Source organism: Macrosteles quadrilineatus, unplaced genomic scaffold, assembly GCF_028750875.1.
Source record: "Macrosteles quadrilineatus isolate MER2022 unplaced genomic scaffold, UCM_ALF_1.0 Scaffold_5__1_contigs__length_97177068, whole genome shotgun sequence".
Taxonomy (NCBI): domain Eukaryota; kingdom Metazoa; phylum Arthropoda; class Insecta; order Hemiptera; family Cicadellidae; genus Macrosteles; species Macrosteles quadrilineatus.
The window spans coordinates 77,678,991-77,705,018 of NW_026542598.1; the positions used below are offsets into that span (position 1 = coordinate 77,678,991).

General features: G+C 35.3%; 3 protein-coding genes across 3 annotated transcripts; all 3 read right to left on the reverse strand.

Moving 5' to 3' along the window:
* Positions 1 to 11,564: 11,564 nt before the first annotated feature.
* On the reverse strand, positions 11,565 to 16,060 carry LOC128994680 (uncharacterized). The gene is made up of 4 exons (XM_054419395.1): positions 15,569 to 16,060; positions 14,249 to 14,533; positions 13,551 to 13,628; positions 11,565 to 12,837 (listed from the first exon to the last, which is right to left on the reverse strand). The coding sequence occupies exons 2-4, from the start codon at positions 14,531 to 14,533 to the stop codon at positions 12,460 to 12,462; spliced, it is 741 nt and encodes a 246-aa protein (XP_054275370.1). The 5' UTR covers positions 15,569 to 16,060; the 3' UTR covers positions 11,565 to 12,459.
* A 466-nt stretch (positions 16,061 to 16,526) lies between these two features.
* Positions 16,527 to 18,056, reverse strand: LOC128995903 (uncharacterized). The gene is made up of 2 exons (XM_054420949.1): positions 17,725 to 18,056; positions 16,527 to 17,301 (listed from the first exon to the last, which is right to left on the reverse strand). Exons 1-2 carry the CDS (start codon positions 17,992 to 17,994, stop codon positions 16,948 to 16,950), a joined length of 624 nt encoding a protein of 207 aa, XP_054276924.1. The 5' UTR covers positions 17,995 to 18,056; the 3' UTR covers positions 16,527 to 16,947.
* Positions 18,057 to 18,752: 696 nt separating this feature from the next.
* On the reverse strand, positions 18,753 to 22,801 carry LOC128995706 (uncharacterized). The gene is made up of 3 exons (XM_054420724.1): positions 22,701 to 22,801; positions 19,570 to 19,858; positions 18,753 to 19,106 (listed from the first exon to the last, which is right to left on the reverse strand). The coding sequence occupies exons 2-3, from the start codon at positions 19,837 to 19,839 to the stop codon at positions 18,753 to 18,755; spliced, it is 624 nt and encodes a 207-aa protein (XP_054276699.1). The 5' UTR covers positions 19,840 to 19,858; positions 22,701 to 22,801.
* Between the last annotated feature and the right edge of the window lie 3,227 nt (positions 22,802 to 26,028).

The following is a 26,028-nucleotide window of genomic DNA, read 5'->3' on the forward strand; positions in this document are numbered from 1 at the left end:
ATCCAAAATGTTACTAATCTTGGGAAGAAAAGTTGGCTTTTGCAAACTGGGAAGTTTATAGTTAGTTTTAGTTGACCGGACCTCAATCAATAACCCTAGGAGGTAAGATAGCGTTGGAAGCTGTAGAGCAGAAGAGATCTTTGCGTTCTCTTTCGACCAATATTGGATTTGTTAATAATTGTAAAGCACTGGGAGCCAAAAGTAAGAGAGGTTACAAACTGGGTGTAACCCAGTGGTAATACCCATACAGTATAGATTATGTGTGAGTAAAAACATCGTGTATACTTATTATAGTATTATACTCCATTCATAAAATTTCGGCGGCTTTAAGGGAAGAAATCTTGATCCCTCCACGTCTTGAACTTACCATTAAAACATAGCTCAACAGCTGAGATTTTTCCAAACATCAAATACACCAACTGGGATGGGTGGCGTCGTCCTGTAATCCAGCTACTCACGAATTGTGGATATTTATAGGCATGCACTGTGGATGCGATACTCTCCTGTGTGGATTAACGTCCGCACGAGTGAGTACTACGACTATCCGCAGTACTATCCTGATAATTAGACCAATTCGTATATACCAAGGCAAAAATGTGGTTCGGATTCCACCATAAACTGTAGGTCCCTTAGTTGCCATTAGCTGTATGGGCTATTAATTAACAGCTGTGTCTAAGGAATATGTCGGCCTTAGTCACTAACAAGACTACAAGATCGTGCCACTCATCCTACACTCATCTCCATTCATACTTGGCCTGAAATACCTACATTGTATGGTCGCCATTTCATTGAAAAGTATTAAAGTATTAAACAGCTGCAACATACATTCAGCAGAACAATGTGGTGGGGGAACTTCCTCTCAAACCGCCTAAATATTGTGAAGGTAGTTTAGTGTAAGGGTTAAGAATTCGAGATCCCTCTACTCTAGTGCAGATTTCTTTCCCTGCATTATGGGAGTAGTTTAAAGTTTTAAATCGTATGGACTATTTAAATTAGTATGGACTATTTGTATGAAAACACAACTCTATTTCAAATTACAATAGTTTTAAATATACTAATTACACAACATTTAAATATTATAACCTTAAATTATTTGCAGCTTTGATCCTAATTACACAACATTTAAATACAAATATAACCTTAAATATAATATTAAAAGACAATTTAAGAAGTTCTATAAGTGTAGTAAGAATCGGTTGTTAAGGGTGCTGGGGTGCTAATGCAAGTTTAAAAGTATTGAAATGCCATGGAGTGTTTGGGGAGAAGAGGGGATAAAGTTTATCCAGGGAGGGATTAGGAACTGAAGGCGACAAACCAAACACATTTGCATTGCTAAATGTATCTTGGAGGGGAGAGCTACAGGCTGCGTTTGAATCTTGCATTACGACACCGCAAATATAACTGCGATCAATATCATACTGTTTTCAGGAATTTCTTAACGGAGCTATCATAGCTCATAAAGATTTGTTATAGGAAAAACAGTATGTTTTGTGGATTCAATCTTAGAAGATTTTTCATTAGTTCTAGCCAGGGATTTTTCATATTACTTGAGGCTTGATTAGTTTTTGGGAAATTATCACTTAGACTAGATTTGAACCCAGGACCATAGGGAGTGAAGACCCATGCTCTACCACTAGTTCAGCTCACTCACCCTGATTTAAATAGATTTTGATATATTTTTATTGTAACTTATTTTCAGAGATCACAATTTTTGAAGCCACATTTTGTGTGGGTTATTTATATCTGCATTGTTGTATACACATAACAGTTCATTTTATTACATATCCTACGTTTTATTAAAAAAATCTTTGACTTTAAGAAACTTTTTCACTATATAGTTTTTTGTTTATAACTTTAAATAATTACTCTAATATAAAATTTATAATGTTGTTAAGTAAGAAAGGATTTGAACCACTGGATGTCAAGTTTTTTATATTAATTCCTATTTAATTTAAATCAGCTTGTTACATCTAACATCTTTCTGTATTTATCCTGGTGGATTTTTTCAAAGCCCAGTTCGTTTCTGAATTAGCAAAAAATATAAATGAAGTGACAGGCAATGCTAGGGTAGCTTTGCTCATGAAACCCCACACATATATTCTTTAACCACAGTGTTCACGATTATCCTGCTTTCTAAAGATTTCACTGATTAGAACTTTCCAATCCCCTTGTAGCCGAGAGAGCTCAACTTGATGGCTTTCTTACGATTCAGAGAAACAGTAAAAGAAAACAAACTTTTCATTTTACTAGCGTTGGTTGTAGCCCCAATGCATACTATAAGATTTATTTTGAAAATGTCTTCAAAATAAATCCTACTTTTAGAAAAATAAAATCAATTGTATGTTTTTTTTTTTACCTTAAACGGAACTATTTAAACGTCTGTTAAAAGTGTATTATGTCCGAGCCCACCTTCACCTTAGTTCTGATTCTAAAAACCTTTTGGGCTTTAAACGTTACCACGTTATTCTTATGAGAACTATTTTATTGATGTTTCTACTTAATCATCTTGGTCGGTACCAATAAAATCATTTAATATAATAAATTAGTTCTCACATTTAATTTCAAATCAACTCTAGAAACTAATATTCCAACGCATTCAAATCTTTGAAAATCAAGTTTGTAAAATCCTAGACAATATATGGCTTTACATGACTTTGTTGAAAACTTTATGTAAAATTACTATTTCTACCCCCGTAATCTAGTTTATTGTATCACATTGAAAAAGTTATAAAGCCTTGTAATATAATGATGTAAAGAAATAAAAAATATTATGTGGCTAAAGACATAAAATGATAACCGAAAGCTATATCTTGACACTTGAAGTTCAATATAACCAGGTTAATGTGTGTTTTGTGGCAGAACAAACGTTATATTGACAGTATCTTCCTCCATAACATATAACTGTTATACCCGTGTAACTGCTTGTGTTCAACCCAACATGTATAAGATCGTTTATGCCTTAGAAATCCGTTCCACGGGTTTCACATCTAAAATATACAAAAAAAGTGATTTAATTTATTCAAGGAAACTAATATTTTTGTAATATCAATTTGATAAAAGTATACAATTTTTTTATATTCTGCAATTTTACTTTCCCTCCTTATACATAGTAGGTATATTCTATATATGGAGAAAGTATTGATTTTGTCAACATTTTAGAATTAAAAGTTTGGATGGTATAATATACAAAAAGTGGTTTTGCATGTGAGTATGTGTATGTGGATGTGTACAGAGCTCCAGAGTCCAGACTACACCTGTATTCCAGTTTCGATGAAATTTGTAAGTGGGTACTAATAAATAGTACCTTAGGTATTTTTCATTTTTGAAATTAAATTATATTTAGTTACGGAGGACGGAGTTTGTAGAGTGATATCTCCAGTAAGACAGTTGTCCTTGCCTAAGAAACATATTTTGTACACTGTAGACCTACAGCTTAAGATGGGCTCCAAACAAACAAATCACAGCAAATTCAAAAATTACCAATGGTGATTGACGAGAATCGAACCCCTAGCCACCATGGTAGAAGCTTTGACTATTGATCCAATATTCAATGTAAAGGTCAGTAGCTCATAAGAGAAAACCGATGAAAATTGCAAGTATATTCCTATGTTTGCAAAGGTAAAGTATGAAGTTGAGGCTGAAAGCGAAGTTCGGGCACTGCATTGCCTCCCGCGCTTTTACAATAATAATTTGTGATTCCCCGCGTTTCTCGCATTCCCAGCTTTGACAGTCGACGCACGCCGCACAGAGATCTACATTCTACATTCCTCTATGGCAGCACTTCCGGTTTATCATCGTATTTGAGCTGTTTATGCTATGTATAACAAATTGAGACCTTGTTGACAACCCTTGGTGTAAAGCTCGAAATTTGTATGTTTTTGTGATGCAGTGCTTTTTCTTCTTCTTTACAAATGCATAGGTTTCCTGAAAATAGTTTTTTAAAGTATTGCAGTTGAATTTTGTATGGATATTTCGTTACTTACTACATACATATTAATAAATAATTGATATTCTATATTGGCGTTGATGAGTTGATAGCCGTTGTTAGTAGGCCTAAAAACCAAAAACAAATGTAAATTGCTTATCTTCAAACTAAAAAATATTTTCTAGGTCTTCCGAAATTGTATTTTAGTTCTAAGGACATAAAACACTCACGGAACTTAAATTTTGTGGTTACAGTACTTTTCGAAGGAGAATGTCTACAACGTTTGAATTGTTTTAAAGATAATACTTGTTTTATTGGATTTTTTCCTTTCGCAAATTCAGTTATAATATCGTAACGTTGATTTAGCCACAAGAGGAAGATCTTTGTAAGTTATAACCGTAGAGGTTGTAAAAACAACTCTTTCCCAAACACAAGTACTATTCTGAAGAATATTTATATTTTAAATACCATTTTTCTTGTTAACTCATTCGTCAACTCATTCGTTCTTGAATAAACATGTGTCTTGCATTCACCAAAGTTTCTGGAAACGAAGAGAGTCTTATTTTCACCAGGCTAAACGATCCTCCCAACACTTTGGTAAACGAATTTCCAGAGACAACGAAGTTTGGGGTTAAACTAATTTCAGCAGTCACCTGTTACCGGCCAACATCCATTCGTCATCCTAACACAATATAAAGTTTCTATCCAGTCCAAGAGCATCAGGTGACGTAGAGCGTCGAGCAACATATCACTTTAATATTTAACAATGTGTCTCAGGAAAAAGTGGCTAGTAATCTAGTTAATCTTTTGTTTGATTTTGCAACTACCAAGGGGGGAAATTAAGGTTGGCTACGTGTTGTTTGACAGTTTTTATTTAGGTTAATTTGTTGTTTGATTCATGATTGATATTTTGATTTCGGTGTATTGCATGAGTTTAAACTGGATGGAGTTCTGTGGTATAGAGAGGATCCCGATTTGTTAAGTGGTCTATCCTTATAGACGGATTGACAATTAGCTTAGAAATGGCTAACAAAATTAATTGTGATTGATCAAGATGGGATCCGAACTGTTGATCATGGGTGATTTATGATTTGAACACATAGATTTAGGTAAATGTCAATGCTAAAACCTCGAAAAAGGTACTATTCATTTCCCTTCATGAATGTATTACCCTAATAGGCAACCATGTTTCTAGAAAAGCTTTTTTTCTCAGCTTGTGTGTATCGCAGAGAAAATCAATGCATACTGTTAGAAAACTATTTCCTGAAGATTTGCAGAATCCCCTTATAAATTAAAATAGGCTCAAAAATAGGAACAAAAATGAATTTGAAATTTGAAAAAAATGGGCCTTATGGGTAGCCATGCTGGTGACGAAATAACAAAGAAATATAAATAGAAAATCAAAACAAATCGAAGAAATTCCAAGCACATGTTTTAATTACAGCGAGAGGTGAAAATAGAGAAGTCTTCATTATACATTTTTGGTCGAGTTTTCGGCCACTGGACGATCTCTAGTTTTTATAGATAAACTGAATTAAATGTTGATGTATATTTCTGTCCAGTACATTCTACATACAATATGTGCGTTGAGATTTTATATTTTTTATTAAACACTAAATTTAGGAAACTATTAAATACATAGATATGTTCACGAATATTGTTTGGTGTACTAACCAATGAGTACAGCGCAAAAGTAGAGAAGAAATATTTAGCCGACATAAGCACTTGAACTACCCTGATATGAGACAGCGTCTCATATTTCACATAAGATCTTGATTATTGATAGAACCTAAACAAAATATGGAGTATACAAAAGTCATGTTTAGATCTATTTGACTACGGAATATTCAGCAACTAGTGGTCGGCCAGCTTTAGTGAGATAATTAGTTATATTGATCCTAATTGATTAGTTGATTGATTATACGACGCTAATGCACCATACACGATTTAAGCTTTGACTGCATTAGTAGACATACTCCGAAAATGTATTCTGTATTGAACAGAGAAAAACATTTATTAAAATCTAATTTTTATTCCGAACTTTAAAATAAGCTCAGTTGAAAAATGTGATACGTGAAGTAAAGAAAAAGGTACTCAGTTTATTGCCACATTCCGCAGCAGGTGTCTGGAAAGGTATGTCATTTAACCGCTTTGTAAAAACCTCCAGCCTCAGGCGAATCTGTTGTGAGAGGAATTTTTACTTTGCTGAATTTTTTAAAGTGATTTCACAGGATTGAAGTTGTTCCACCCATCTGGTGAATTAGCAAATCGAGAAAAATTTAATATCTACGGTCAGAATCTTGGAATAGAAATATTTTTCTCCTGGTTTCTTATTGAAGATTTAAAGTTACTTATTTCGCAATTTTAACCCGTATTGTATGGGCCTTGAAAGAGTTTTGAAAGCAAAAATCATAAGATGTCTAGCTAGTACGGATAAAATTTTTTTTTCTCTTGTTATATATTTCTGCATAGCAAAAGACGTGTTCGCAAGAGCAATTTTGAAAATGTTTTTTGGTTTTTTTCCTAGGACGCTAGGCACGAGCCTGGGATTGTTTTTCACATTACTTCAGGCTAGCACTAGGGGTTGCTGCAGTATCACTTAGATAAAATCCATTGGTGATTTGGCGGGATTTGAACCCAATCTACAAACATAATTAAGTTTATTTGAATTTTAATTAGGACTTGATTGTGAAACATGTTTTGTTCCAAGTCCATAGCTCAAACTAAATATTGCTTACTGAATTTCGGATGTTTCGGAAATCATTATCATTATCAGCGTTTGGATGAGTAAACTTGACCCTGGAGATCAAATTCAATCTGTTCTTCCTTGTTGTTATTTTTGTTTCGTATTGTTTTGTCAAACAATTTGCCTCAAAATTTTAAAATGTATTGTAATTGAATGTGTAGTTAAAGTGAATTTATGTATTTTAGAGTTAATTAACACTAGTGTACCTGTTGCTCGAATTCGAGCAATTGCGAAGCATTACAGGCGACTCAAAGATTATGGAAATACAGTACTCACAATCTACACAACAGTTAGATATAATAAAAATCTTTTGTAAATATCTTATCTTTAAAAAAAAAGCTAATCTTGTTTTTTTAGTGTTTTAGACAAATTTTTCCCTCTCATAGCCGCATTAGGCTGTCTATGATAACGATTATAAATAAAAAAAAAACATTATTTCTATTTCTTCTACTTGGTTGTGTTCTATGACTTTTTCTATGTTTCCATTGTTTGCAAATCGGTTATTTCAATGATTGCTCAAGAAATGTAGAACAGTGTTAATTCAGTTTTATTTTTAGCCAAAATCAAATTGTCCAGGATTTCTCGCTCTTTTCCATTGTAATAATTACACCGACCCAAGTTTCGTCTACAGATGCAATATGCCAACGAATATCACCTACGTACAATCTCCAAAGAAGTGGTAAAAAAGGCAGAAACCAACCCATACAATAGATATAAGTTAACTCCAAAAGAAATAATTTTAAGAGTTACTGTGATATTACGATTTTCCACTGATTTGGTAATAGAACATTATATTGCAAAACATGACACGATGCAGAAGAAAATCCATTTTAAAATCAGAAAAATCCATTGCAAATACTGTGCTTCATTTTGACAAATTCAATAAATCACAATTTAAATATTAACAGCTGTTTCATTAAAAAGTAGTGTAATTATGCATATGGTCGTAATGTAAACAAATCTGAAGAGGCAACTTTAAAGGCTTCTGGGGCAGAGCCCCAAGGGAATTTACCTCGTTTCTCTTTTGAGGGCTCACCTACAGACCAATACCTTTCTTTAGACACCCCTACCAAGTTTCTACGCCCAGCCGTTCTCTCAAATTAGCTGTGACAAAAACCTCGTTTTCCTCCATAAGAATAACATGGGATGGGAATTTAAAGGCCACTGGGGCAGAGCCCCGAGGGAATTCTTCATGTTTCTCTTTTGATGGCTCATCTACAGACCAGGACCTTTCTTTAGACACCTCTACCGAGTTTCCACGCCCAGCCGTTCTCTCAAAATAGCTGTCACAAAGAAAAACAGTTTCAAATTAATATATAGATTGTGAAAATTGTTTGTATACTCGATGGACGTTGACAAAATACAGTGGCGTAGAAAACACAAATAAACATAGAATAAACAACACGTTACTAACACAAAATTATACCTATAACTACTAGTAGTGAACACAAAGCTTATAGTCGAGAGATAGTTTGGTTGCCATACATAGTAGATATGGTTAGTAACTTCCCTTCCTATACTACCCTCTAGAGGCTATAAGCACATTAAATTATGGCAGCACCGCAAGATATAAGCCCCAGCCCTGCAAGGGTTAGCCACAACGATGAGGGGCATTCTACACCGATCCTAACTCAACTCTAAATACAACAGAAACCTCAAAGTTTGTAAACTCAACATCTGGAACAATAACTTGAAATATAAACAGTCTTTATTGTTTTAGGCAGTTGGAAACTATTGAGTTTAGATGCACTCGAAGACGTTAAATTATTGGTTACATAAATTGCTTCGTTGAAGTAGGTTGTAGACAAATAAAAATGTATTTTAATAATATTTATCGCATGTTATAATGTATTGTGTCTTCACTACTATTGCATTGCGAAGGGGACCGATGCTGCTTATTTTTACTTGAATATGACTCACAAACTAACAAGAAATAGTAAACTTCAAAACACACTCAGGCCCAAGTACGATTCATCTACAAAGGATTCTGTTGTAGAAGTATCGGTAGTACACAATGGAGTATTCATGATTGAGAACCATCATGCATAATCATAGCTCTGTTAATATTATATCTGACAGTCTGAAACGAAAAAAAGTGGGGGATGGTTAATTTAATTGAAAAAGTTGAGCCTCAACTGAACTCCCCGCACAGTAACTTTATATTACGTTACATTGACTTGTGACAGTGAAACATGTGACCAAGCTTTCGTAGGCTTATAAAAAACAATAAAAACGGACAAAAAATCTACGGACTTTATTTCACCATGCATTTATGCCTGTTTTGCTGGGATGATGGAATGTAATAGATACATTTTCAGGCACATGTAACAGTTTTGTATAATGGAATAAAAAGTAATTTTATATGAATAAATTTTGTTTTACAATCCCAAGCGTTCAGAGTTTGTCAAAACTTTTTCATAAACGCACAATTATTATTCACCTGGGAAATATTACAAAAAATAATTTTCATAAAATTTTTAGAAAAAGAAACTTCCTACACTACTGTGAAATAACCTGTTTCCGTAATATATTTATCACCTGTGAGAATTCACTAGTTGTTTACTACGCAAAAAGTATGTTTAGTATGCAAAAGTAATGTATACTATAGGTTTTGATTTTCCACTCTTGTTATGAAATATACTATTACCCAACGTCAATCATGAAAAAGGCCAATAGCGTTATGATGGTTTCGAGTCCAGATGTTCTTGGCCAATGGACTTTTAACAAATGATCTTGGAAAAAGGAACAGTTGAAATCAGCTGGGCAGGATGATGAAGGCGTCAACGAAGTCACACAGATGATTTTCTACCCACGAATACTAGAAAAATACCGGTATGGATCATAAACATAAACAAATGACGTTGTTGGCCCGATTCCAATACTGAATAATACTAATAGCATTGAACATATGTTTTGGCAGTTCCATTTAAGCAATGTTAAATAATGTTTATTTTCGGGCCAAAAACGTCATTTGTTTACGGATCCATACCGGTATTTTTCTAGTAATCGTGCTTCTACCTAAAACTCCTCCTACATTCATATTAAGCTCAAAATCACATCGGTATTTCGGCTAAAAGTAATGATAATGTCCAAGTGAAATTATAAATTCGCTATTTATTTGTTTTCCAAATAAATATACAATTGAAGTGCCATAAGAAGCTTTCTAATCCTTAAACGAGTTATTCTGAATCACTAAATCCCATTACAGCTACAGTCCTGAAACTCTCTACGGCTAAGTGAATCCCACCTCAGAGTGTTGACTAAATGTTTACCGTTGTAGAGTGGAGACTGCGTTAAGTGATCATTAAACATTGGAAGGTACAAATTACTCGTGTATAAACACTCAAGCTCTCACACTCTCACTGAGGAATCCGTCCAACATTTAAATCATAAGCACTAGATACGCTGTGGATAACATTATTCAAATTACGAAAATTCTTTCTAATACACCACAATAGTATAAATATTTCAGATGGGATGTAAATAATTAGATAATAAGGACGTGTCAATTAAACCAACATATTAATAAGGTTAGCTGCCATTCAATAGATTTGTTCATCCAAATTATACATAGACCATTTGGAAAATCTACGTTTATGCAAAATAAAGAAAACTCCAGTTTGTAAACCTTTTAGTTGGGTTTCAGTTAATAGGTCAAAACGATAGCGGTTAGTTAAGGCCTAAGTCCTAGGCTATTTCTCATCTCTGGCAATTACCCGTGTTTGAATTAAATAAAAAAACAAAGATATCATTAATATTAAATTGTTTACAATTACAAAATAAAAATGCTAATTTATTCGTCTACTGATAGCAAAGATATTTTAAAACACATTTTAACATTTAATATTTTTACATATTTTAGACATAAAAAAACTCATTAGATTTCGCACTAGCCTAAAATATGTACAAGCTGATTCTATTTTTATGTATTTATTGGATAAAGATTTGTTCAATTAAAACTAACAATAAGACCCCCCAAATTATAGGAAAATCCGTAGTTTCCAAGTAAAAAGGATTGATTTTCAACTTGTAACACTATAACAATTATACATATTATTATTTATTTTTTATTTTCCTTCGTTATCTAAGCTGTCACCGAAATAAGATTGGAATATTGTTCGACGATGGTTTGGACTAGATAGAATAATCATAAAAAATATAAATGCAGGGTAATGCAGGTTTTTCAGATAACATTCATTCAAATCGCGGATTAGTGATGGTAATACACGAGAAAATAATATAAAATCGTAAAATTTGATGTATTAGGCCTATACGGCAAAAGGAATTATGGCAAAAAAACTTAAGAACAAACAAAAACATCATTGATAATACGTTTTACAATCTTGGCGTGAAAATAATGCCAGACATTAATCAGAAAAATACAATGTACGAAACCAGTTCAATGTCTGAGCTGAGAGATATCCGAGGCCATTTTTAATCTCTTGCGTCTTTATTAGAAAAAAATATCCTAAAAATAGGTTCATCCGGATATTACAATAAACATTGAAACCAAACAGCATTGATATGATCATATTATGTTTTTACATCTCTAGCAAAATTTGATGTTTTCGTTTTCCTCGTATTTAATTAGCTAATAAAAAATATTTGAATATCTCGTGGTCAACATTTAAAATATATTCTCATCAAAATAATGTTATAAAATGTATGCATCACCTGGGTAGTAGTTGTGGAGACTGTAGTATTTCACGGTTGCAAATAAACTACAGTATCATCAACACTAACAGCCTAAACTATGGGAATAAATTTATAAATATCTTTATTTAATTGGGTAAGTACTTAACACAGTAGGTATTCAGTGTTTTTGACAGTGAAAAAATAAATATTTTGATATGGAAATCTTTAGGAATAAATGACATGGATAGATACAGTAGATGAAATATAAAACATTTTATTTGATACTTATTTACACTTGGCAGTTAATAAATATAAACATTTACATAACTTTACAAATTTACAATTATTTACACTCGACAAAGACAAAATAGGACCATGTACAATATAACTACTTTAAAATAAAGTTACAATTAAAAACATTTTTAGTGATTATGTAAACAGTTGCAAGTTGCTTTACAGCTATAGTATGCCGATAAAAATACTATTTAAAGTAGTAGAGTCAATGGTAGTAGGTAAAACATTAACTGAAAGATGCAGTACTTCGTACCTGTTACTCTAGTGCTTGTGGCTAGTAATTTCAATAAAGAACAGTACATTGAACTCGTTGTTCTAGAGCTAGTACTTGTATTATATCTAGAGATAAAAGTTAGACTCTATAGAACAGTTGCTCTGTACCAGTAGTAAATAGAACCGGTTATAAAGAATTTTCGACCAAATTTGTTTTGTACTTGCTAGAAGTAGTACCCTAATAAAATTTACCCAAAAAGTTTAGTTCCTTTAGAGCTATTTGTGTAACAGGTTACTTTATAGCTCTGATACAACAGTTGGTCTTAATCAATTAAGTAATATACATATCAGAAAAGCTCCGTCAGGTCAACTCATTTCCCTTTCTCTCGTTAGTGACCATGTTTTGTCATCACAGAATCGAACTAGTATACACTTGGTTTCCTCTGTGGGTTACCCCATTGCCTCCTCTAATACAGGGCCGCGGGGAGAAAAAAGTGGCAACGCCGCAACCCTGGCCTACTGAAAGTGTGTTATTAGTGTTATTGGCATAGCAACAGGCCGGCCGGAGCGACGTTGCCACACTTCAACGCTGCAGTTTAGGAATAGGCGGCTATGGTTACACTCACAAAATGCCTAAGCCAACCGTTCACGCATAGTAATCCTCGATAAACACAATCTCCCATTCCTTCTCCTGGTCCAGCTCGGTGACGTAGTAGTACACATATTCATGTGTCTGGTGAGGAGTCAGCTGCACATCACCAGGGTAGTCCAGGTAGCGCAGACAGTAATGCTGTCTCCAACCCAGAGAGCGAGCCAGTCTCGCCGTATACTCGCTGGTACAACACGTCCTGATCGCCTGGTGACCTGCCTCCCTGGCTTGTCTGACACTCTCCTCCGCCAGTCTGCGGGCGACTCCTCGTCGTCGCCACTCCCTGTGGACCGCCAACACTCGCAGCTCTATCGTCTTCTGTGGCAGCGTGTCTAGCCGCGCCTCCACCTCCACCCAGTCCATGAACTCTATCATCTGCAAAATCATGGGAAAACAGAACAATAAGACTTCAGGCAAACCAGTTCAACAACATATTCTGTTAGACTAAATTATGACAAATCATGATGGTAGATGGTTTAGTTGAACAATGGACTTAGGGTCACCGAAGTCTCGTTTTTAAATCCCTCCAATCACCAGTTGATTTTATCCGAGTGATAATTCTGTGACTCTCTAGGCCTAGCGTGAAGTAATGTGTAAAACGGGTTAGAACCTATAATCTTAGGATGTGAGGGCACAAAAATACATCCCACGTTTGTAACACTTGCACGATTGGCAATCACGTGTATACATACTTAGTTCAGAGTAAAGAAATCAGTGAATACCTGTAGTAGATTCATTGTCTGCTTTATAGTTGGACAATAGAAAAGCGACATGTAGCTTGGATTCACTGTAATGATTTAGTTGGAGGCATTTTCTTATTGATTAGTTAATTGATTTCCACAACTAACAAATAAAAAGGTTGACGTTATAAACTTTGACGTAAGTTGCGATACTTGGCTTTAAACTAACTGTTCTCTTTCCAAAACTTAAATTAATGTCAATAACTCAGAAAGAACAAAAAAAAATTAACTACCGTAAATAATATTGTTATGTTTTGAGAAAAAATGTTCTAAAATCTCTTGTCACACTAAAAAATATAAGTTAAACAACTAAGCTTGTCTATGGTTTAATTCTAAAACACCTCTTACCTCCAGCATTTTTGATTTCTTCAAATGAACTTGACCGCCAAAACTGTTTTGCTGTTTATGACGAAAGTTATACTTGTCCTAAAACAACAATTAGGAAAAATAAGTAAATAATAATTTATGTTACATAATTATGAAATAGAATATGTTGTCAGAAATTTAAATTGGGAGTCTTTTATCTAGTTTTTGCCCATAATCGTTTAAGTGATGTATTATTATTACTTACTCCTACAGTCTTAACAGATATTTGCTTGTGTTTTAAGCAATATCATGTCGCTTCTGCTACAGTTTATGTCAAAAAGGGCCATTCTAAAAAAGTTAGTAATGCAAATATGCACAAAAAACAGCTAACAGTTCTGAAAAGAGGTAAAGATGTTACCGTACTACAATGTTACTTACTCTCAGTTTTTACATGTTTAGTCTTGAGGTTACCGATTTTCTCAATCTCTGAGGGGAGACTAGGCTATAACTTTCTTAACTTCTTGGAGGGGGGGGGGAGGGATGTGGAGTAAAAAATTTGTTTCACATTCTGAAGGTGTAAATTAATAGCTATTTGTATACGTTACATGTTACGCAAGAGCTTGTTTACATCACTTAGGAGAATTATGCAACTCGCTACCGCTCGGTGCACAACATCGCCCAACATTCGCCTACGTGATGTAAAAACACCCTTAGTACACTTGTAATGTAAATTTACTAACCTTTTTATCTTCCAGGGTGTCCGAAGCCAATGGACGACAAGGTGGGATGATTCTGTTGATAGCGACACCAACAATATCACCCTGGTTGTTCTGAGCCATGACACAGAAGTCTCCCTTCTGCTGGGCTGTCTCTGTCTGCGGGGGCGTGGATTCGCGCGGTGGCGGGAGATCCTCCACGCCGAACACTCTGATCAGTGGCATGTCAGGGAGGAAGTGTTCCCGGACAAACTCGTCCACTCTCATCTTATCTTCGGGGGTTGTAGCCCTCAATAGGCTGTAGTCCATCTGTAGAACATACCATATAGTTAAAGACTGCTTTACCTGGGAATGGTAATGAAGGTCAATCCTAGAAGATATTAGTCGTAAGGTGTTCCTAAAGGGTTTCATCATTGACTATTGGAATATTCAAAGGTTTAGTTTTCAATGTACTGTATAGAAGAGACATACTATTTACGTAAGAAGTGATTTATAAACTACTAGAGTCGTATAGCCTATATGTGGACTATAAAAACCTTTTCGTCATACTGCGGCAAATACCGTTTTTAAAGCATGCGTTGCGGGCCTAAAGTAGCATTTTTACTCTCTAAGGAAGGAAAATAGTTTTAGCCCCTAGGGAGAAAACATCAGCTGTTGTCAACTTAGTTGTAAATTTCAATTGTAAACAAAATTCTAAGTATCGAAAGTATGTATCGATTAATTAATCGGTTGCTGTAAATTGTTGCCTTAGTGCAAATCGTTCGACATATCGATAGTATAATGTACACTAACACAATCGAAACGATTGAATCACTTACTAAACAGCTGCTTGATTCATTAGCAAATTAAAATGAAAACAATCTAGAAGTAGTTTTGAGAGGTTATCTTTAAATGAAAACTATTTTAGTGTTGTAACAAAGTTTGGTCAAATAATGGTGCAATATGACGAAAATAAAGTTCATCAAACGGGCGAAAAGTGTCTTTTCAACCCTCTTCAGACTTCGGCTTCACCTCAATCGTAAAACTTGAGTGAATGGTCGCATGAATACCAAAATGTTGAGGTAAGTTACCTAGTACAGATAAGATAAATGAAATGCAATTATAAAGTTATTACTAGACCAATGTGATCTCCTCTCAACTCAATGTACAGTATCCGTTCTGCTCAAGAGAGTAAGTTAGCAAGATTTTGCAAATTAATGTGAATAGCATGCTAAATTATGCATACTTTATACCACTACAAAATGTATTCCAAACAATGATCATAATCCGACTTTTCAAGATAAAATAAAAATATAACAAGAAAGCTATGAAATATAACTATTGGAATGAACAATGTTTACTTACTTCTGCCGCCTTAACACCACTCGTACGTCGTTCTTGAGTAAACACAACATTGAACTGAGCCAAAGTAGTGCCACAGTCACTGATATAACACTGAACTGGCCTGATAACACTTCCTACTGGACCTTGAGTGTTGCACCTTATCACAAACGTTCACAATCAAAGTGACTTAGTCATGTGAGGGATTGGTCAATCCGCCATGTGATCTTGCCATGTGACTAAATAATTTGAAAAACACCGGACGGGATATAATCCAAACCTAGGCGCCATTGGTTGGTGGGCTATTAAATAATGATCTGACAAAAGACCTATCTGACAAATAGTCGACGTTAGAACATTAGGGTGTGTAGCGTTCCCTTACAGATGACGTAAAATGTTCTTATGAAGTAGAAAAAGAAACTCATAAGGATAGTCCAACAAGTCTGAGGATCCATCCTATTGTAAAATATAATATAGTCACAATATCAAAATTCATAATAGCTCACAGTGTGAGAAAAACGTAATGATAAATTTGGTTTATCTTAATATATAAAATTCTCGTGTCACTTTACTTAATACTTTACTCACAGTGTTTGTCTGCAAACTCCTCCGGAACGACTTCATCGATCATTATGAAATTTGGTGTGTAAATTCTGTAGGTATGCGAATCGGACGTAAACTATTTCCCGTTTCGAAATTCTTAAAAGGGCTCCGCCCCAGTGGCTCTGGAGTTTCCTATGTTAACCTTATGAGAAATGGAATTAATGAATCTTAACAGCTGTTTCAATTAAACAAGTTGGTTCTGTTCTATGATGTTAAATAGCATTAAAGTTACAAGGATTACCAACAGGGTGCAGCACTATTATTTCTTTTACATTTATGACAACAGCTAATTTGCAACCAAAAGGTGAGTGAGCGTAGCGAACGAACTTCAACCTGGAGTCGAGTGAGCGTAGCGAACGAGCTAACCTGAAGGCAAGTGAGCGCAGCGAACGAGCTCCAACCTAAAGGTGAGTGAGCGTAGCGAACGAGCTCCAACCCAAAGGTGAGTGAGCGTAGCGAACGAACTTCAACCAGGACGTGATTGAGCGATGCGAACGAGATCATCTTGAAAATTAAACGTAACGGTACTTTCTTTCCATCGGTCTGTCTTAGGGGAAACCTATAACTTAGGCAATACGAAGTTCGCCGGGTCAGCTAGTAATATTATAAAATGTGATAATGAAACCCAATAAATTTTTAAGTTGCATAATTTGTCTACACATGTTTGTTATAAAGAAAGTTTTAGTCCACCCTCATGTTAAACAGCTATATTCTGGAAAACACTTTTCTGTTGCTCAATAACTTCATCTATAAATTCTCAACTTTTTGATTTTATAATTTTACTTAGAACCATGAAAAGATTAACTAATATGATTTAAATCCTTGACGTAGATGTAGAAATTGTTGTGAGGTGGGATAGGAACTAACTGGACACCTGTCCCGGACCGTTTTGGATAGTCTTTGTACGCCAGGTGGTTGTGCTCCCGCCACCCCGCGCTTCTAGCAGCTTTTGTCGCGAACTCGCTGGAGCAGCAGACGACGATATTGTTGAACTTGGCCTCTTTAGCAACGCCCTCAGCCTCCAGTACGAGCCTTTTTGACACTCCTTTCCCCCGGCACTCCTTGGCCACTGACAACACCAGCAGTTCTATGGTTCTGCCTGGAAGATCGTGGAGTTTGGCGTCTTCTTCGGCGAAGTTCAAGAAGTCCACCATCTGAAAGTGTCATTATGGCGTGAACAGCTGACTATGATAGTAATTTTGTACATACTGTGTGATCTCATAAACGATTTATCACTGTAAAGAACTGTAGATGACTCATTTGCTATAGTATTTCAGTTTTGTCGCGAGAAACTCGTTTTTCATGGATTTATGGTTGTCGAACCTATAACGTGTTGTACCTACAGTTCTCACTGTGGTAACGGAATTTATCACAAAGTTTGAAAATTACAATGCTGTACCTGTTGTTGCAAAAATATATAACTGATCACTATATTGATGGCCGTAATAATAAATAAAAGAAGAAAACCAGGTAAAGCTACAAGCCTACAAACAAATGATAGCTGTAAAATTAGTGTTTATTGCACTGAGATAAAAAAAACACTGTACTAATCACAAAAAAAAACTGCTCTCACTTACCTTATTCCACTCAGGAGAAGTGTTGACGTTCAAATCGAACGTGACGGAGTCTTTCAGGATGGCAATACCTAGGACTGTCCCCTGGGAGTCAACCGCCTGGAGGTAGACGATGGTACTGCCAGGGGTCGGTCCGTGCGGGGAGGCCGTTTTTCCGTACACATCTACACCGAAGGCACACATCAGCGGCATGGATGGAAGAAACTTGTGCTGGACCCAGTCGTCAATCTCAGCTATACTCTCTGGTCCTATCCTGCGAACGGTGAACTCCATCCTTTGTCGGATTGTGGAGCTAAGGACAGGAAAGTTATGTTATATGGCTCTCAAGGTGCAGTTTCACATGATATAGTAAAGACAAATGCAATCAAGTACCTTAGTTCATCAAATTTCTGCCAAGTTTTGGGGATAAGATGGAAATCGTTGCTTATTTAAGACAATCTGTAAAAATATTGATACTGTACAAATTTATGTAAACATAGAACCAAATACATAGTACCGATGATTTATTCTTCTAAGCTGGCCATCTTTAGTTGGTGCGAAAGTTCAATACAGTTCAATTCAATTTATTTCCACGGTAACACCATTTTGTAAATAGGTACAGTCAGTAAGTAAGCTATAAAACTAAAATTATTAACAACAAATAAAGGCTACGACTGAATAAATAACAATAACAAGAGAAACAAATCAACAATTAAGATAGAAACCATGATACATTTTGTGAAACAATAACAAAACAACACTCAAATACACGGTTTAGATTTCCCTAAGCAAGACTTAACATGACAAAAAAGATCTAAATATTTAAATGACAAAAATAAATCAGCTGATCGAAGGTTGAACACAGTGCCGTTAACACATGCGGGAATTTCTTAAGTTGCATAATTTGTCTACACATGTTTGTTATAAAGAAAGTTTTGGTCCACGCTCATGATGAACAGCTATATTCTGGAAAACACTTTTCTGTTGCTCAATAACTTCACCCATAAATTCTCGACTTTTTTATTCATCATTTTACTTAGAATTATGAAAATTTATCTTTTATGATTGAAATCCTTGACATAAATGTAGAAGTGGTTGTGAGGTGGGGTAGGAACTAGCTGGACACCTGTCCCGGACCGTTTTGGATAGTCTTTGTACGCCAGGCGGTAGTGTTCCCGCCACCCCGCGCTTCTAGCAGCTTTTGCCGCGAATTCGCTGGCGCAGCAGACGACGATAGAGTCAAACTTGGCCTCCTTAGCAACGTCCTCAGCCTCCAGTACGAGCCTTCTGGCCACTCCTCTCCCCCGACTCTCCTCGGCCACTGACAACACCAGTAGTTCTATGGTTCTGCCTGGAAGATCGTGGAGTTTGGCGTCTTCTTCGGCGAAGTTCATGAAGTCCACTATCTGAAAGTGGTATTATAGCGTAAACAGCTGATTATGCTTGTAATTTTTTACATACTGTGTGATCTCATATTAAACGATCTATCACTGTAAAGAACTGTAGATGACTCATTTGCCATCGTATTTGAGTGTTGTCGTAAGAAACTCGTTTTTATGGATTTATGGAACGATCTTATAACATGTCAAGGTATACCTGCAGGTCTCACTATAGTGACGGAATTTATCGCAAAGTTTAAAAACTACAATGCTGCACCATTTGATGCAAACAAATTGAGATAAATTATCAAGAGATATGTCGTAATGGCATAGAAGAAAACATGGAAAACTACAAGGTAATTAAAATGCTCAACTGAAGAAATATTGAATAAAAGGTATAAAATATATGAAGTTTGTTGATTAAAATGCTTAATATACTGAGATTATTCCAAACAATGCAATAATCACATGAAAAGCTGTTCTCAATTACCTTATTCCACTCAGGAGAATTGTTGTCGTTCGAACCGAACTTGACGGAATCCTTCAGGATGGCAATGCCTAGGACTGTCCCCTGGGAGTCCACCGCCTGGAGGTAGACGACGGTACTGCCAGGGGTCGGTCCGTGCGGGGAGGCCGTCTTTCCGTACACATCTACACCGAAGGCACACATCAGCGGCATGGATGGAAGAAACTTGTGCTGGACCCAGTCGTCAATCTCTGCTATACTCTCAGGTCCTATCCTGCGAACGGTGAACTCCATCCTGTGTCGGAATCTGGAGCTGCAATCAAGTACCTCAGTTTATCAAATTCCCACCAAGTTTTGAGGATAAGATGGAAATCGTTAGTTATTTAAGAGAATTAGGTCGCGTTATTTTTTTTAAATATTGATACTGTACAAATTTGTATAAACATAGAACCAAATACATAGTACCAATGATTTATTATACTAAGCTGAACACGTTTGGCTGGTGTGATAATTCTTAACTATAGGTGGAAGGTTTGACGAAGCCATCACAATATTTTATAAGCGATCGTCGAGTCTTACATTTTTAAAGAATTTGGTCTCTTTTACTATACATTTGACCACCCGCATGGGCTACAGAGGCATTTGCAGGGAACGTATCCAGCAAAGCAAGGGGATGAGCCGGTACAGTACCAGGGTGACTGATAAAATCCGGTAAACTGTAACTTACTGATAAGAAGTACTGTAGTAGGTACCGTACCGAACCCACGACATCGCCTTGGGCTCGATATCCGTGGCGCTACCGACTGAGCCACCGACTCATCAATACGAAATGAAATGAACAACACTAAATATAAGCAATAGATTTTAAAACGAAAAAAATGGGAGAAAGAGTTAACTTAGTGATAAGACTTACGCTGTTCTACATGCACTCGGTCCCACAACACTGGTTACCGTCTTAATCCAAACATTCTGACGTTGTTTACATACACATCGTCAACAGATCAGCTGTAACACCTTCCAGCTGTTTGGGCTTCGTGGTTGTTTGTAACAGAACTAACACATAACATAACAGCTGTTATGAGGATACAAGTCACTTTAAGCCAAATGTAACCGCTCCGTGTATGTAACACTTCTAGAAAGCTACGCGTACGTCTGATTGGTAACATACACCATCACAATATCATAGCTTCTTATTTTTAACAAATATCAGCACAATAAAAAGCATTTTGTTTGTAACACATACCAGCACAATATCAAAACTTCTTGTTAACAAAAATTCAGTACAATAATAAGGCATTTTGTTTGTGACACATACCAGCACAATATCAAAAGTTCTTGATTGTAACACATACTAGCACAATAATAAAGCATTTTGTTTGTAACACATACCAACACAATAGCAAAGCTTCTAGTTTGTAACTCATACTAGCACAATATTAAATCATCTTGTTTGTAACACATACCAGCAGACTATGAAAGCTTCCTGTTTGTAACATATGTATACCAGCACAATATCAAAGCATCTTGTTTTTAAAACATTACAGTACAATAATAAGGCATTTTGTTTGTAACACATAACAGCACAATATCAAAACTTCTTGTTTGTAGCATATACCAGCACAATATCAAAGCATCTTGTTTTTAAAACATTACAGCACAATAATAAGGCATTTTGTTTGTAAAACATACCAGCACAATATCAAAACTTCTTGTTTGTAACATATACCAGCACAATGTCAAAGCATCTTGTTTTTAAAACATTACAGCACAATAATGAAGCATTTTGTTTGTAACTCATACTAGCACAATATTAAATCATCTTGTTTGTAACACATACCAGCAGACTATGAAAGCTTCCTGTTTGTAACATATGTATACCAGCACAATATCAAAGCATCTTGTTTTTAAAACATTACAGCACAATAATAAGGCATTTTGTTTGTAACACATAACAGCACAATATCAAAACTTCTTGTTTGTAACATATACCAGCACAATATCAAAGCATCTTGTTTTTAAAACATTACAGCACAATAATGAAGCATTTTGTTTGTAACTCATACCAGCACAATATCAAAACTTCTTGTTTGTAGCACATACCAGCACGATATCAAAGCTTCTTGTTTGTAAAACATTATAGCACAATAATAAAGCATTTTGTTTGTCAAACATACCAGCACAATATCAAAACCTTTTGTTTGTAACATATACCAGCACAATATCAAAGCATAAACCATTACAGCACAGTACCGGTAATAAAGCATCTTGTTTGTAGCACATATCGGCAGGAGAAAAAGTTTTACTAGTTTGTAAATTGCAACACTTGCCCTTTGAACTTACTCGCAGTTGTGTGAACGTGTTTGTTTGTCTCGCAAAATAAATAAACATGTCTGACTTGTACTCCCAAATACGCCTGATGTTCATAGGTTTGTCTCAAATTTGAGCGGCAGCCAATCATAGATCACAACTATTTTATGATGAACTTGTAAGTACTTTTAAGCTGTTTTTATAAACGGCACCACTGGAAATTAGTGTCCAAAAGCAAACTACTGTCCTCGTTTCTAGAGTATTGTTGGTGAGAATCTTTCTGACTCAGAATTTACGACGAGGATATAATTATAACTGTCGTAGGACCATAGATAATTTAATTATTTATGGATGGTTTACATTTCCTCTAACTGCTACATGACGTGTAATGAAATGGTTAAATGAGCCATGTTATTAAGTTCTCTTTTAAAATTGATAAAATTTAAGTACAATATACTGCAGTTATGTACTTTTTACGGGCGGCTAGATACTATTAAACAAGGTTCAAGTAAACTGTATGTTGAAATGACTTTCCTAAGGAGTTCCAAATTTGAACTGGCAATCTTCAGTTACACTTTACTGGACAGAGTCTAAGAGTGGTGTAAAAGATTATACGCTTTGATGAATAGTAGTTTAGTTTAGTTTTCTGACAAAACTGTTTCCCTTTTCCACTACTGTTTATCAGGACAAGAACTTTTATTGAAATTTAATTATGATTGTTATGGTTAATTATGGTTAGAAATAAAAACAAGATATTTTAACGTGAACACCAAACTAAAAGTAAGAGTTATGAAAAAAAAAAAAAAACTAACATTGAAACGACTTGGGTATCTTGTGGTTTCACTTACCTTGGAAATAGACTAGCAGTATCCAAGTCAGCTGATTCTATGAGGCTATAGAGATAATTCACAAAATGTCAACAGCCACTTCAAGGTAATTAAGTTTAATCCTCATCGATGAGAGTGGGAGAGACAGAGAGAAAGATAGAAAGTGTGCGAGTGTGTGTGTGTTATGCAAGAACCAGTGTGTTAGTGAGAGAGCAGAACAGGTAACGCATGTCACTACGGTAACAGGTGACTGGCGATAGTTGATGTGGTACAGGTTATCCTTGGACGGCCGGTAGCGGTGACTCGCACAAACAAACAAACACACTCACAAACACACGCACAAACACACGGAGGTAAACACTAATGACACTAACAATAGACACACACACAAAGAAACACTAACTGAAAAATAAATTATGAGTTCTTCATTATCATTTGACGTAATTCCTTTTAAGAACCCACAATTTTGGCTTCCAACCTTTACATTCGAGAAGTTCGGTTGAAAAGTGCACAAAAAACATTTTAATGCTCGCACACGCAGAATGGATACACATTATGATGAATAGGGTCTACCAAAAAGAAGGAAAATATCGATGTGAAAATAATGAATACTTTGGATTGTGCCGGTACAGTAGAAAGTTCCATTCATGTACCTGTTTAACATAATCGGAGATTCATCAAAGTAGCTATTATTAATAATTAGCCCTTAATGAGTTGCTGAACCAGAAAAATCAGGTTATAAAAATAATTCCCACATTATTGTCGTGGAGGAAAAGTAAACTGTTGTAGTTTAATTGTTTATTCATATATTTTGACCAAGTTTGACATACCTATTTATTCCATACTACGGTACATTATTAAATATTTAACAAAAAATCTTTCTTTTCCCTTCTCTGTATCAGCAAACTCAAGTACTCGTTAAGTCTAACATTTTACCTCACATGCTTTCGTTTGTATTTAAGCATATTTACAGAAACAATCATTCAATGTATATTACACTACACCAGCTTCTCTTACTACGCATAAATATTCAAGGTAAATGCAAGCTTATTTCAAGGCAAATACCACAAATATTGTTAGAGTTAAGGTAAATACTAGGTCCAAGAACAATGAAAACGTGGAATTTACATGATCCAAATGATAAGAGACACTAGACATCTTAATCACAGAGATTAAAATGTTTATTAATTAAACGATTGTCGACGTCACCTCGAGATGTTGAGACTTAAACCGTCTCTATCTCAGTAATCCTGTCTAAGCAGGATGATCCTCTAGCAAGGCTCAGACTGTATATCAATTGGGGGGGGGGGGGGGGGGGAGATATGGTGGGTTGTATGGGATGCAGGGAATCTTTTGTACCTGACATTGATTGAACGATTAAAACATTGTACAAATTTCGTTATCTACGTGTTTTCAGAGGTGTTTTCTAAAAATATTTCTAAAAAAATATTCAAATGCTTATATTTTCTGTAGTAATGCTAAGCTTAATGCTAATCATCAACAGTATATCCAGTTGTCCATTCATATTACTACATTATTGATCTATTATATTATGTAACTGGTAGCAACTGACAAATCAGTGTTTCTTTCTATACAATATGTGAATATCTTGTATATAGTGTGGGGATACTCCTATCGTGCTTAATCTGTTTTACCTACGACTGTTTTTTAAACTAGCATTTCCAACTTAATTTTTAGAATCTTAAAGATTAACTTTACCCGATTGTTTACTTAATTTACAGCACTAGTGAGGTAAAGTAAAGTAACAGACCATTGAGTTCAAGGAGTGAAGGAGTAAAATTTTAATGCTTTGAACGCCAACATAACAAATGTAAATGTTTAAATCAAACTAAAACCATACTATCATAGACTAACAAACACAATAGTTTACGTTTGATCTAGTATATTACTGTATTTAGTTATGCACACCAAGCTAGATGTATTGTAAGCTGTTAGGGGGTGATAGAGGGGCTGGTGTGGTTGTCAGTTAACTGGGCTTACCTGATACCTCCACTTAGGGTGGCTTGAGAGAGGGATGATTGGGCTGACTTAATAATGTTCTGTATCCAGTAAACAACAACCGCTTACAGACCACTTATCCCTTTAATATGTCATATACCTGGTGAACTATATCAAGATAAAATTAACAATAAGACTATTTTTGTTTCATGCATGTTGTGGTATTGAAACCTCATCCAGTTGAATGTTTATAGTTTTGGGTTAATTTCAACCTATTGTCTCTAAAATCGAATACTTAAAGGTATAACTAAGTCACTATACTAACTGATTTAGCAGGATTTTCCGATTAAGGTTATCCGAGTGTTTTTTTACGTGTTCAATAAACGTATTTTTCACATTCGGAGCACTAGGAAGGGGGGCTAAAATATAAAGCATTCAGTAAATTTTCATTGCTTGTAAAAGCAAAATTTAGCCTCTTTATTTGAAATATACGTCTAGTCTAATCCTTTTTTTTCATTGGAAGGACTTTATCTGTATCCACTAAGTTAATAGGATATAATACATCTAGTAGGCTAAATATAATTCATCTACTAGGGTTTTCCATGAGGTATAATTTTATTATTCTTCAATTGATAAAGTATATGAATGTTTTAAAATTGATTTCAGCCAAGATTGAAAATATGTAGTAACATTTTATCGTACTCGTACTGTATTTGGAAGCAAAGTTCGTCCCGCCATAATTTAAAATTCCCAGGGGTGCGGGTGACACTTGACACTTGATCAATACTGATTGATAGAAATAGTAGCCTATAATTGATCAACACACACACACAGGTCACAGGTCACAGGTCAAATTCTGGCAGTTTCAACCATCTTCAACTAGCTTAAAATTCATTAAAAAAATATCTTGATCAAATTTGTGGAAACTTAATCAAGTTTTACCAACTTTGAACAAAATTGTTAAAATCAAACATTTTCATATGAGTGATGTATAACACCGGTGTATTACACAATGCAATTAAATATGTGGCGTTTGTTTAGAAAGGACGTATTTCTTAACCAAGAGAGATGTGTAGTTTATTCAGCGGGGATTTCACCATTTGAACGGGAGAGTTTAACCCGGGTCCACAACTCAATTTGCCGGATGGCCGCTTGGTCCCATTCTCAGTTGTAATACCCTTAAACGTGCTTTTGTGACAGACCCTCCCTACATCGTGCCCTTGTCGTAATGTTAACCTTCTAACTTGCTGTCATACACCATATTATGGGGACGATTTGGTAAAATGTGTGGTATATTTATATCGTTGGTTTTTATTGTTATAAGGATTTTGAGAATTTCACTCAACAGATTGGCAAAAGTAATTGGGAAGCTGTTGACGATTGGAATTTT

What these genes read in the sequence shown, in the direction of transcription:
- LOC128994680 (XM_054419395.1), bottom strand. Translation starts at nt 14,533, where the DNA reads ATGGACTACAGCCTATTGAGGGCTACAACCCCCGAAGATAAGATGAGA. An exon ending in ACACCCTGGAAGATAAAAAG is followed by an intron (nt 13,629 to 14,248) that starts GTTAGTAAATTT and finishes TTGTTGTTTTAG; the next exon opens with GACAAGTATAACTTTCGTCA. An exon ending in AGAAATCAAAAATGCTGGAG is followed by an intron (nt 12,838 to 13,550) that starts GTAAGAGGTGTT and finishes ATGATTTTGCAG; the next exon opens with ATGATAGAGTTCATGGACTG.
- LOC128995903 (XM_054420949.1), bottom strand. Translation starts at nt 17,994, where the DNA reads ATGGAGTTCACCGTTCGCAGGATAGGACCAGAGAGTATAGCTGAGATT. An exon ending in CTTCTCCTGAGTGGAATAAG is followed by an intron (nt 17,302 to 17,724) that starts GTAAGTGAGAGC and finishes TGACACTTTCAG; the next exon opens with ATGGTGGACTTCTTGAACTT.
- LOC128995706 (XM_054420724.1), bottom strand. Translation starts at nt 19,839, where the DNA reads ATGGAGTTCACCGTTCGCAGGATAGGACCTGAGAGTATAGCAGAGATT. An exon ending in ATTCTCCTGAGTGGAATAAG is followed by an intron (nt 19,107 to 19,569) that starts GTAATTGAGAAC and finishes TACCACTTTCAG; the next exon opens with ATAGTGGACTTCATGAACTT.